Below are 14,036 nucleotides of genomic sequence, written 5' to 3' on the forward strand. Positions count from 1 at the left end.
TGAGAAATCTTTATCATGTGAACCCCTATGATAGGATAAATATTCAAAATGATATAAAATAATAACTGGTGCTGAGGATACAGCTCACTGGTAGAGCACAGAAAAGACACTTGGATTTCATCTCCAGCACCAAGCAACAGTTACCATTACAGTTCTTTTGGTCTGCTAATATACCCTTTCCTGCACACTCACCATCTGTACACTTTTTTCTAATTCCTGGGGAATTGCGAACGTAGACGAAGGGGCCTGAGTGAGAGGCCATGCACCAGCCTAGAGGGAAGAAGGAAAGTGAAGTTACACAGAGCAACAAATCAGGTTTTAAGGAACTAAAACACCTGTTTTTCCCCCTATGAAATGTTTATAAAACCCATAGCATTACTATCATGGCATGTCTTTCCAAATCAATGCAACAACTCGGGAATCCAAAATACATAATTGCAACCTACGTAATCAATTGGCAATCAATCCTATATACCAGAGTATTGGAACGATTAGTAAATACCAATAAGAAAGCACATATTCAGGGCTGGGGATTTAGCTCAGTGGTGCCACCACCTGCCTCACAAGCACAAAGTCCCAAGTTTGATCCCCAGTACCAAAAATTAAAAAAAAGCAAGCACATATTCATACCTGTAGAACATATATTTGAAAACTAATTCCCAAATCTATTACTGTGTCTTGGTTTCTGATAAAATTGTTGAACTTATTGTTGAGATCAGCACTGACGCTCATATCTGTGTACATGCGATGTAGCTTGCTGGTAAACTCATAACCACAGGCTTGCTGTAAATGAAAGTTTTAAAGATGCATGACTTAAAAAAAATAACAAACCATCCTGATCATCAGTAAGAATGTGCTGCTACTGCAGGTCTTTCGTCAAAGGGCCTTGCATATACGCTATGTCTAAGGTCTTATTATTTAAAACCCAACCTTTCACGGCTGGGGATTTAGCTCAGTGGTTCCGTCGCCTGTCTCGTAAGCACAAGGTCCCAAGTTTGATCCCCAGTACCAAAAAATGAATAAAATAAAACCAAACTTAAAAAAAAAAAAAAAAAAACCAAACCTTTCAAATATTTCTTTCCTTTTAAAGTTAGATGTAAAGAAGTGACTGAAAATACATATTTATGAAACCAAATTTCCTTGTAAAACAAAAACTTCTCTATAAATTCATATTTCTTATTTCAACACTGTAAAATGCTTAACTACTATGTGTAAGATAAACTTTTGGCTTACACAGTACATAGTACATATAAAATATACATAAGAGCTCACTGGCAGTACTCCAGCCATACTTAATTTAAAAAGGAGAGCAATTAGATATCTATTTTGTTTTAGATATATTTTTAATACCAGCTACTGAGTGATAAATGTATAAGCTAAAATGATGTAAAATGAACTGAAATTCAACAGCACCCAAAAACCTGTACAGGAATATTTTTAGGTATAATCAGGTATAAATAATATTATTTGTTTTAAAGTCAATATGAGTATCTTGGAGGTCTTTCTATACTAATACACGTGAAGACCCTGGGCCCCTTACTATAATATTTACATAATATCCAACTGTATGAGTACATCATTATACATTTAACCAGTCCCGGTGATGAGTTTATTCCTGCTATTGCATACAATGCTGCAGTGAGGGTCTTTATGTGCTGGTGGAATAATTTCTAGGACATTATCATATCAAAGGCTTACAATACCTTTAGTTTATTGATCATAGCTTCTTCAGAATCCATAGACATAGATAACCCATGAATTAAGCGTTTTGCCAACATTCTTGCATAGAACTACATTTAAAAAAAATTTAAAAGATTACTTCCTTTTTAATAAAGCAAAGCTGACAATTTAAATTGAAAGTTTTCTTTTAACAACTTACCTTTTGAAAAACATCCTTATCATCAATATATTTGAAAACAGTTATAAAGCTCGTCAATTTGTCTTCTACTTCATTCTCAGTCATCCCTTTTGCTGACTTCTTTAGTAAGTTGTCACAGTACTTAGCAAGCTCAAATAGAAAGTGGTAATCAATCTTAGACAGGGCCCTTTGGGACTAATCATGCCTCAAATAAGGCAATGTGGCAACAATACAAAACAAGATCAACAAATGAAGTCTTTCACATCTTAAACTTTATGTTTTAAAAGCTATGAACATAAGTAAATGACTTAAATACACATGACACAGATAATTTACAAAAAATACTAGAAACAGCTCAAAAACACACTTTGAAACCCAAAGTTTGACCAGGCCCGGTGGCCAAGGCTGTAATCCTAGAAGGGTCACTATGAGAGTCCAAGGCCAGCCTGGAAAACAGCAATGCCCTTTCTCCAAAAACCAGACCAATGCCAGGTGCAGTAGCACACGTGTATAATACCAGCACTTGAGAGCCTGAGGCAGGAGGATCACCATGAGTTTGAGTCCAGCCTGGGCTACACAGTGCACTCAAGGCCAGTCTGAATTACATAGTGAGATCCTTCTCAAAAGACCAAAAGAACAGGGCTGGGGATTTAACTCTGTGGCACCGCACCTGCCTCTCAACTCAGAGCAAGGTCCTCAGTTCCATTCCCGGTATCAAAAACAAAACAAAACAAAACAAAACAAAACAAAAGAACAAAAACCCAACAACAAACTCCAAACATTGTACATGTTCTCCTTTGGTTATGTCTTAAGAAAATATACTTGGATTTCTGCTTTCCTTTCACTAATGTCAAATTATAATATAGATAATTTCTCAACATATTCTGAAAAATGCTACCAAAACCAATTAATTTGACTTTAAGCTCAGTGTTTGTTTTCTAATTAATACAGACTTTTCACAAGAGTATGATTAAGCAATCATCAAACTTACCAGTTCAGGTGCTTTGCAAACAGATTTGGGTTCTCTGTAATTTACCACTGATGTAAGGGCCTAAGTAAAAACAGACCAGTAATTAGCCACCAGCCAGAAGGCAAGCGTACAGGTGGTTCAAAATATGCTGTAACAGTGGTGGCGAACCTGTGGCACATGTGCCACAGTGGGCTGTTTGTATCACTTAAAGCTCTAAAAGGTTTGCCATCACTGTGCTATACAGCCTGTCTGTCTAAAGGTATCACCTGTTGCTGTTTCAATCTTAGATGTCCCACAAAGGCCATGTGTTGAAGGCACGGCTCAAAGTCTGGCACTACAGGAAGGTGTTGGAGCCTTTAGAAGGTGTGTCCCCGTGTCACTGAGAGTGAACTTAGGTGATGGGGTGGGGTGGAGGGGTGATGCACCCTTGAAGGGGACACTGGGGGCCATGGCCCCTCCCCCGTCTCTACCTCCCTGGCCACCATGAGCTGAACAGTTTTCCTCAGCCACACACTTCCACCAGCACGTGCTGCTTGCCACAGGCCCCAAAGCAACGGGCCAAAGCACCATGGGCTGAAGCTTTTCAAACTGTGAAGCAAAATAAACATTTCCTCTCTCTTAAGTTACTTTCTTGTTGCCAGGACAGAATATTAGACACCCACAAGTTCAAAGAGGAAAGGTTTATTTTTGCTCACAGTTTGTGGAGGCTTCAATCTATAGTTTGCTGGCTCCAGGGCACGGCAAAGGAGAAACAGTCCATAGCAGGGTAGGCAAGAAGCAGCAGAAATGAGCTTCCCTTTCCCTTTTTATTCCATTCAGGCTACAACTCCATTGATTGGTGACATGCATGCGCAGGTCTTGTCTTTAGTAAATCCCATCAGCCACACCCAGAACTGTGATAAACTAATCAGTGGACTAATCCAGTTATCACACTCATGATAGTCACTCCCAAAAGCCCCACCTATGAGCATATGAGGATTTGGAAGGTCATTTTAGATATAAACCATAACGTCCTACTCCTCTAGGTGTATTCCTAACAACTTAATAATTACATATGCCATTCCTATTATAAGATATTTTATAACTCATTAATGAAATTTCAGCACAGATAAAATAACATCACATTTTAAAATTTCTTACAACCTTGTAAGCAAATTTCCTACATAGAATATAAAACCTCAAGTCTATAAAGTATATTTTTCTTTAAATTATTCATAAAGCTCATGTTAAATATTTGAAGGAAAAAATCAATACTAAAGACTATTAAGACATTGCATGTATTTTCAGAAGATTCTAGCTTATTGACAATTTCACTTATATAAAACACAGTGATGAGAAATTCCACAAGCATTCAGTTTAACCGTTCAGTTAAAAATTTAAAACAAATGTTATTCCTATTTTGACTCTCACATTTAAATTAGTTACACAAGGTTATATCAGAAATCTCATACTTAGAAGCCTAATCCTGAAATTTCCCAACAACAATAAAGAAAATTAGAGAAATAGTACATGTATTAAGAAGTTACCTTATCCAATGCACTCATAAAGTGCTGATCACCATTCAAAACAGTGTTGATAAGCTGAACAAATTTGCCATGTACTTCTAAAACTGACTCCACAAATAGTGTTGGCATCTAAAAATGTGAAATACAAAGCACAAAATACACATTAGGAATAAAATTAGGATTGTTTAAGAGCAAAATTTAAGGCCAGGGATTTAGCGCAGTGACACCACCCCTGCCTCAAGTGCAAGGTCCTGAGCTCAATCCCTGGTACCAAAAAAACCCCAGTAAAATTTATCCCCAAAAAATGATGTCTTATACACACACATTTTCTCTCTCCCTTTCCCTCTCAGAAGATGTCTAAGATGGTCTTATAAGGCTAAAGCCTGAAACTGGTGGGCCCACACCTGCAATCTCAGAGTCTACAGAAGAATTGCTGTGAGTTCCAGGTCAGCCTGGAATATACCAAAGCCTTGTCTCTAAACACCAAACCAATCCTGGGCACAGTAGCACACATCTGTAATACTAGACTGAGGCAGGAGGATCACTGCGAGTTCAAGGCCTACCTGGGCTACATAGTGAGTTCAAGGCCCACCTGGACTATGCAGGGAGACCCTGTCTCAAAAACAAAACAAAACACCCTAAAATATCTGTATTAAAATCAGCTTGACACCAGGACTGTCTTCGACTTGTCAGATGAATGTACCAAAAGCACACTTCCTTTCTCTCTTTTCTGTTTTCTGTTGTTTGAGACAAGGTCTTATATACTAGTATGTGCTCCTGAGCACGAGGTGCACACCAGATTACCATATTAAGATGAAGAGCAAACAGAACTACTTCAGAGACAGAAGTGACATTTCATGTTACGTCTCTCTTACTGTCACCCACCATGAGGAATAAGGCACTTCCACACTATAGGGACATTTTGATTTAAAAAAAAAAAAAGGCAACTTGTAAAACGTCATTTAGGGCCGGGGATTTAGCTCAGTGGTTTTGCTGCCTGCTGCGCAAGCACAAGGACCTGAGTTCGATCCCCGGTACCGAAAAAAACCCAAAAAAACCCCTCATTTGTTGGCAAAGTGCTCGAGAAAGATGGGCATCAGGAGTGTGAAAGTCACTGCTTGGGTATTTTGGATAGCAAACATATATATACATGGAAGGCTGTTTTAATCTGCCAGTTAGAAAGAACACAGTTACGGAGAAACAGCAAACATTTTTCTGTGAGAAGTTAACATTCAATGAACAAACACACATATCACTATGGCTACGAAACAGCCTATCTCAATCAATAGTTTTCTAATAATTTCATAATTCCAAAACGAGTACAACAAATTCTAGGTTTAAACATATGAATAACAGATGCTTTATTTGTTGGCATGACAAGAGATTTTCTTTTCTCTCTCAAAGCAGTAAAGCCAGAACAAAAACTGTGACACAGACGACCAAGAGAGAATGAATGTGCACTCACATTTTCCTGAGTAAGGTTACTGGTTGCTTTGAGGCCCTCATCGTGGATATGGTTTTGTAGCTCCTGAATCATATGAGATAACCCCGTCAACACAGCACGGAGTAAGACATACATATTTGCCATGTCTGAGGGGAAAAGAAATTTCATTATTAAACTCCCATTATATTTTTATTATTAGGGAACATAGTTCCAAAGGCAGAAGCACAAGAGGATGCAGACAGAAGACCCCAGACTCATCTTCCCTCCCCCAGGAAAGTGATGCTGAGGTTGCTTTGGGTCTTTCCCGAAGCACATTCAAGGAAACACACGTGCACTCCCTGGCTCCTTTTGATACAACAGTGTAGTGTATTTAGCATTTGCAGCTGCAGGACATGTTTAAACTTAGAGGTGTTTTACATCAGTATAGGAAGCATTCCACACATGTTATAAGTGCCCAGCACTCCAGTAAATGGATACAAGTGTATTACGATCTCTTAAAAATGGAGAGAAAAATCAGGTCCTTTCCAATCTCTTCATATTATAAAGTTGTACTTAATAATTTCACATATGGGGAAAAACACCTGTAGGGTAAACCCCTGAAAGCAAGCAAGACTGCTTTGTCAATCATGCAGGCAGACTCTTCTAAATGAAGGACCCAACAGCAAGAAGCTCCCTTGGCGGTGAGGTGTCAACCACACTGATTATGAGGGCGAGTCCCAGGGTGGTGGGTTTTATTTTAAACTTTCTATGGAAGTGTAGGATACATACAGAAAAGTGTAATACACATTCGTGCCCCCTCCCGGTCACTCCTTCTCCTGCTCCTCTGCAAAGGCAGCCACTGCTGTGATGACTAAATCACACTTTAATCTGGCCTGTTTTCAATTAGGAACAAAAACAGAATCCCAGTTGGCTGGTTTCTCTGTTCAACGCTATTATGGATGCTGCTGTATTTAGCTTTAATTTGCTCGCTTCCATTCCTATGTAATATTCCAATGTTTGAATACACTGCATTATATCCATTCTACTGTTGGTGGGCACTTGAGCCATTGTTTCCAGTTTTGGAGCTATCACAGTGTTGCTGAGCTCACCCCTGTACACAGCTTTTGTATACGCCTGCATGTGTGGGTGGGGTATACGCCGAGGGGTCAGTCTGCCGAGCCATATATATATTCCACTTCAGCTGTCGGTGGCAGTTTTTCCAAGTGGTAGCATCAATTTGTATGTTCATCCCAAGCGTACAAGGGGACCTGGGTACTCTACACACCAATACCTTCTATTTCCAGCCTTTCTAACTGTATATAAAAACTGCAGGTATTGATATCATATAGTGCTTTTAATTTACACCCCTCTAATGAGACTGAAGACATTTTATCCTTGTTAGCCATTTGGTTATCTTCCATTCTACAGCGCCTAAGCAAGTCTCTTGACCATTTTATATTCTAGAATAAATCTTCAGTCACTGCAGACAATATGACCCTGGGACTGCTTTTGAGACCAGTGGTCTCAATGGTCTTTCAATGATCCAAAGTTTGTCATTTTAATGTAGTCTGCTGGATCAATCTTTCCTTTGGAGCTTGTGCTGTGTCATAGTTAAGATATCTTTCCCTACGTCAGGTTATGAAGATGCTCTCGTGTATTACCCTTTAGAAGTGTTATTGTTTCACCCTTTACAGAAAACCCATAGTGACATGAATGTGGACACGGTGTCTGAGGTAGGGATCCTATGTCTTTTTCCCAAATGGATACTCAGTGGACTCAACATGATGCATTTCCCGAAGCCGCCTGTCCTTGCTGCTCTGGGAGCTACCCACTTGCACATACACAGGCTGCTTCTCAGCGCTATTTCACTGCACTGTCTCTCTGCCTATCCCTGCACGGTCTTGCTCCCTTGTCTCCTAGTTATACAATAAGTCCCACTAATATCTCCATCATGCTCATCATGATTGCCTTGGCTGGTCTCAGTCCACACAGACAATCAATGAACAACACTCGGGTCTATAAATCACCGTTGGTTTCAACAGTACCACGAAGCTTTCTGTGTAGTTCTGGCAGACATGTCTTATGTTATTCATTGCTAACTGATAAATCTTAATACTAGCTCCATTTTTCTAAAACATTCCACCTTTCCACTTGTCAGAGTGGTATCTCATTGTATTTCTATTTTGTATTTCCCCTATTTTGAATTAGACTGAACACCTCTCCACATATTTAAAGTTGATTTAAAATTCCTTCTCATAGACTTTGCCTTTATTCCCATAGTGTTCTAGAAATTAACATATTAAGATAAGTAGCTCTTGTAAGATACGAAAATATATAAGCACGTTTCCTAATTTTTCTTTTGACTTTAGAATATACTTGGAAAATACACTTTTCCAAAGTTGTCTTTCAACAATAGAATAATAATCTACAAAAGGTTGTATAGAATATTGTAAAGATTATTATAAAAATGCTTGAAAGTTTGTGAGCGATGATGTTAAAAAAGGTTCATACTTAAATTTCTATTCATATGTACGTTTGGTAACACTTACCATTTTTTTTCTCTTGTCGAATGATATTATGACATTCTGCATGTAAGAACTGTAAGTGGTCTGCTACCATTCGTTGCTCACATTCGTGAATTACTTTACCATATGAACTTGGATGTAAGTATTTTCGACATCGAATTTCTTCATCTTTTAATCTACCTAGAACCTACAAAAATTATTTTTACAGTCAAGAACTTACCAGTTTCTCTATGAGGAAAAAATCTTTCACATTACTAAGTCAGGTAGCAAATTTCAATGACTTTGAAACACAGCAAAGGCAAACAATGCTTATACAACCAATTTAAACCAACAATACCAATCATTTCAAATTTGTACATTACTTATGAGTATCTACAGTCTGATGACCAAGAACAAAAGTTAAACAATCTGCCTTTTATCCTCATTGATCAATCTCCCTATTATATTGACAAACACAATAGGCAAAGTTGGTAAAGGTTATTAAAAACCAGACCAAGTGGTCTTAACTATCAAACTAAAAAATAAATTATATTCCATATGTTAATCTAAGTACATTACCTTGGTTTCCCTTATTAAATGGCAACAAAAACAGTATGCACATGATGATTAACTGATACAGTAAAGATTTCATTAGACTTTTAAGAGCCAAAATATATTTAGTCACCTTCAAATATGTGACTCAAGACCTTTGCTAAAGTTTATCCTCCTACAGACACACTGGGCAACATTAACAAGAATAAGGATGCAGGCAAACAGTGTGACTGATTTCTACTACACACCCCAAGAAGAGTATTGTGCAGTGAGAATCAAAATCCTGTTAGCACGGCACATACACAACCGAATGCACAGACACAGAAAACGAAGTTGTGTGACTGGGATGTCTGGATTTACATTCGACCCCTGGAGACACTGCTGAGTATTCCTGGGATGAGGAAATCCCTAGGTGCCTTGTCAGAAATCTTTAAGGAAAATGAGACTCAAGACTGAAGAGAGAGGTTTAAAAAAGAGACTAAGGAGAATCCCATATTCCTATCTTTGCTATGGTGCTACCCCAGGAATACCAAGAGTTCAGGGTAGTCACAGAAACTAAGGGTGGGCCATAGGGAGTCTAGATTTTTAAAAGTTTCACCATGCATTTCAACTAAGAAAATCATTTTGGTCAACAAGCTTTTGACTGAAATACAATAGTATAACAATAAAGCCAACAAACCAAAAAAAGAACAATACTGTACAATAATAAATGACCCTTAAAAGGATCGTGTTGTCAGGTGTGGTGGTGCATACCTGTAGTCCCTGCACTCTGGGAGGCTGAGGCAGGAGGATCACACTTTTGTGCCAACCTGTCTCAAGGGGGGAAGGTGAGAAGAGGGACTGCTGGGAGTACAGCTTAGTGCAAAGACCTTGGGTTCAGTCCCCAGCACCCCTCAAAAAAAGTAACTTATCCAAGAACCTAGAATTATTTTATTTTCCATTTTCTCTTCCAGTTTAAAAGACAAACACTCAGGGTTTGTAAAAAACAAACAAACAAACACCCAAACGCCTAGTTTCTTCACTTGTCCTCTTTCTAAGCACAAAAATCTTTTTATTTTTCAGCCAATAATGTGATATATATATAGATAGATATATATATAGATATATATCTATATATATTAATTTTAAGGATGAGAAAAACAAGCAACAGGGATTTAGCAGAAAGTACCAACCATGAGGAAAACCTGAGCACCATTTTGTTCCTCAGGGAAAATGTTAAGCAAGAGCGGTGACTTTACCAATAGATGCTGTACCTTCATTAACTAGAACCGAGCCAAGGATCAAATACACAGAGCCTCTCTTCAAAGAAAATGTCAGCTAAAAACTATGTCAAATAAAACAAGGCCAAGTGTAAAACAGGTGGAAATATGGAACTTGCTATTTCTTACCTTTTCCATATACTGTGAGCAGTTTGATTCCTGTAACAAATTTGAAGCTTCTTGTTTGTAATACTCTCCTGTTTCAGTCAGAAAGGGAGACTCGAAGATTTCTTGATAAAACTGGATAAATCAGTTAAAATCCCATTAGGAAAAAACTGAACATGTAATTTAAAAAATTCAAAGTCTGATTATGTTTGTAAAGGATTTTTCTTTTTTTACCTTTAAAGGAAATTTTTTCTTATACTGTTCAACATGAACAAAGGAGTTAATAACCCCATGGATTACTTTCTGGTTTGGGTCTTCTCCACCACGATCACTAAAACAAGGTATAAAAAATATTATTATCAAGAACAGAAAAATCCATGAAAACCTACCAAAGCATGCCAAAGTATGGCTGCTTATTTTATTTCCTAATTTATAAAGCACTTAAAGGTCAATAATGCGTGAAGCCTAAAAGTTTTTTCATATCATGGGTGAATGAATATGTCATTGTTAACGTATACCATTATAGAAACCATTCCATAAATACATAATGTACAACATGTATAGAAACTATTCCATAAATAAAAGCTTTGATCATGAAATAAAAGATATGCCAATACTAAGATAAGATTTCTTTAATATTAATAAAATAGAGGTGGCTGGGGATGTAGCTCAGTGGTTCCGCTGCCTGCCTTGGAAGCGCAAGGACCTGAGTTCAATCTCCAGTACCAAAAAATAAATAAATAAATTAATTAATTAATTAATTAAAATAGAAACAAGCCAAGGGGCTGGAGATTTAGCTCAGTGGTTCCGGTGCCTGCCTCATATGTACAAGGTCCTAAGTTCGATGCCCAGTACCAAAAAAAAAAAATAGATACAAGCCCACGAAAGGAAGACTTTAAAACTTGAAGTTAAGAAGATTTGGATTTTGGTTAACTCATCATACTAAAGGCCATTTCTTATAAGGCAACAGCTGCCATTATATTGAATGGGGAAAAGCGAAAAGCTTTCTCTCTCTGACGTGGAATGAGAGGACCACTCTCACTCCTTTTATTCAATACAGGTCTGCAAGGCCCAGGCAGTGCAAGCAGGACTGAGAATGAAATAAAGGGCACCCAAACTGGAAAATAAGCTGTCTGACCGTTAATGACATGGCCATAAATTACAAATAGAAAAAGGTGAGACTCCACCAAAAAAACTGTAAAAACTAATAAATGAATTCAGCAGTTACAAGATACAAAATCAACACATAAAAATCAGCAGCACTGCTATATGCCAAGTGAATTATCTGAAACAGAAATCAAGAAAGCAATTCCTCTTTACAAGAGCTACAAGAAATAAATGAAATGCCTAGAAATAACCTTAATGAAAGACAAAGGATCTCTACGATAAAAATTACAAAACACTGATAGAAGACATTAGAGAGGACATAAGAAGGTGGAAAGTCATCGCATCTCATGGACCGGGAGAATACTGTTAACACATCCATACCACCCACACCCAAAACAATTTCCAGAACCCATGTAATCCCTATGAAAATACCAAAGACACTCTTCATAGAACAATTCCAAAACTATATGGAACAATAACAACAACAACAAAACCCTAAAGAGCCAAAGCCAGCTTAAGAAAAAGAACAAAGCAGGAGGCATTACACTACCTGCCATCAAAACACACTACAAAACGGCATGGTACTGGCAAAGAAACAGACCCCAGGATCAGTGGAATAGATTAGAAGATGCAGAAACAACTCCAGACATACTCAGCCACCTCATGTTTGACAAAGGAACCAAACACCGTCATTGGAGGAAAGATAGCCTCTATAATAAATGGTGTTGGAAAAACTGGATTTCAACCTGCCAAAGATTAAAACTAGACCCATACCTATCACTATGCACTAAACTAAGATCGAAGTGGATTAAAGATCTAAATATTAAAACAGAAACACTAAACTTGCTGGAAGATAAGTTAGGTAGAACTCTTGAAGACATTGGCATAGGAAAAGACTTTATGAACAAATCCTCAGTAGCACGGGAGCTAGCATAAAGAATCAACAACTGGGATCTCACCTTTTTTTTTTAGTACTAGGGATCGAACTTGCGACCTTGCGCTTACGAGGCAGGTGCCAGAACCACTGAGCTAAATCCCCAGCCCTGGGATCTAATCTTATTAAAAAGCTTCTGCACTGCAAGAGAAACCACCAAAAGAGCTAAGAGACAACCTACAATGTGGGAAAAAACTTTTAGCACCTGTACCTCAGACAAAGGTCTACTATCAAGAATATATAAAGAATTGAAAATAATCAGACCCCCAAAATTCAAAGACCCAATTCAAAAATGGGCATCCAAAATGAACAGAAATTTCTCAAAGAATTAAAAGCAGCAAATAAATACATGAAAAAATGTTCAACATCACTGGTCACTCGAGAGATGCAGATGAAAACAACACTGAGATTCCACCTCACCCCAGAAAGAATGGCTGCTATCAAGAAATCAACCAATAACAAATCCTGGCGGGGGTGTGGGGAGAAAGGAACCCTTCTCCATTGTTGGTGGGAGTGCAGACTGGTCCAACCACTGTGGAAATCAGTATGGAGATACCTCAAAGAACTAGGACTAGAGGTCCCATTTGACCCAGCCATTCCCCTGTTGGGTATCTTCCCAAAAGAATCATACCACAGTGATATATGTGCACCCATGTTCATAGCAGCACAGTCTGTAATAGCTAAAGCTTGGAAACAGCCCAAGTGCCCATCAACTGGAAACTGGATAAAGAAGATGTGGTTTTTTTATAAAATGGAGTACTACTCAGCCATAAAGAACGAGAAACTAGAGTCATTTAGAGCTAAATGGATGTATATTGAGGCCATACTCTTAAGTGAAACAGATAGGACACACGTGTAAATACCGAATACTTTCTCTGGTGTGAGAAACTGAAAGCGTAAATAAGGATTAAAATGATTAAAATGAATAATTGATAATTTGAAATAGGAAAAGGTCCAAAGGCGTAGTAGTGGTGGGAGGGGAAGGGGAAAGGGAAGAAGGAAAAGGGAAAAATTATGAGAAAAGAAAAAAAAATGGAAACAAAATATACGTAAATAGGGAAGGGTGGAGGGGGTGAAGGGCGCACAGGTAATGAGGGAAAAAATAAGAACCGAGATACATCATGTACAGGTACAAGCACCCAATGATAAATGTAAACGTACTGTATACCTAAAATGTACCAATAAAAGAATTTTTTAAAAATACTACAAAGGTACAGTAATCAAACACAATGGTACTGGCATAACTAGACACACAGGCCAAAGCAGCAGTACAGGCCGTAGGTAAGCCCACATGTCTACTGCAAACTGAGTTTACAAAGCCCTGAGAACATGCTTTGGAGGACAGTCTTTTTAATAAATGATGCTGTGAAAATTGCATATCTTCATGCAGAAGAAGAAAGATATCTCTCATCTAATACAAAAAGGTCAATCCAACATGGATTCAAGACTTAAACATAAAACCTGAAACTATGAAAATACTAGAAGAAAGCATATGGGGAATACCCATATAGAAAAGCATATGGAAAAGACCCTAAAAGGACAGGAAACAAAAGGAAAAATTGACAAATAAGATTACATGTAAATTAAAAAATCTGCATAGCAGATGAAGCAATCAACAGAGTGCAAGGGCAACCTGCAGAATGAGAGAAAATATCTGCAAACCCTTACATACCTGACAAGGACTTGGTATTCAGTATATAGAAGGAACTCCAAAAACTCACGGGCAAAAAACAAAAGAGCCTGATTAAAAAGATGAGCAGTAGATTTGAATAGTCATTTCTCAAAAGAAGACATCTGAATACCAACAGATGCAGAGAAA

The 14,036-nt window shown here is 37.9% G+C and overlaps 1 protein-coding gene across 6 annotated transcripts in view; it reads right to left on the reverse strand.

The window, feature by feature from the left end:
- The window catches only part of Cul2 (cullin 2), a 102,684-nt gene that overhangs the window by 13,703 nt on the left and 74,945 nt on the right, over positions 1-14,036 (reverse strand). For all 6 annotated transcript variants that reach the window (XM_004861858.3, XM_013078535.3, XM_013078534.3 and 3 more), the window contains 10 exons: positions 10,411-10,507; positions 10,201-10,311; positions 8,306-8,468; positions 5,799-5,923; positions 4,355-4,462; positions 2,850-2,909; positions 1,880-2,008; positions 1,704-1,790; positions 631-783; positions 193-270 (listed from right to left, as the gene is read on the reverse strand). In XM_004861858.3, the coding sequence (XP_004861915.1) occupies positions 193-270; positions 631-783; positions 1,704-1,790; positions 1,880-2,008; positions 2,850-2,909; positions 4,355-4,462; positions 5,799-5,923; positions 8,306-8,468; positions 10,201-10,311; positions 10,411-10,507 (1,111 nt within the window). The remainder of the gene's footprint in view (positions 1-192; positions 271-630; positions 784-1,703; positions 1,791-1,879; positions 2,009-2,849; positions 2,910-4,354; positions 4,463-5,798; positions 5,924-8,305; positions 8,469-10,200; positions 10,312-10,410; positions 10,508-14,036) is intronic.

Source organism: Heterocephalus glaber, unplaced genomic scaffold (assembly GCF_053883595.1).
Source record: "Heterocephalus glaber isolate CG9 unplaced genomic scaffold, H.glaber_assembly_v1.0 deba00000738, whole genome shotgun sequence".
NCBI lineage: Eukaryota > Metazoa > Chordata > Mammalia > Rodentia > Bathyergidae > Heterocephalus > Heterocephalus glaber.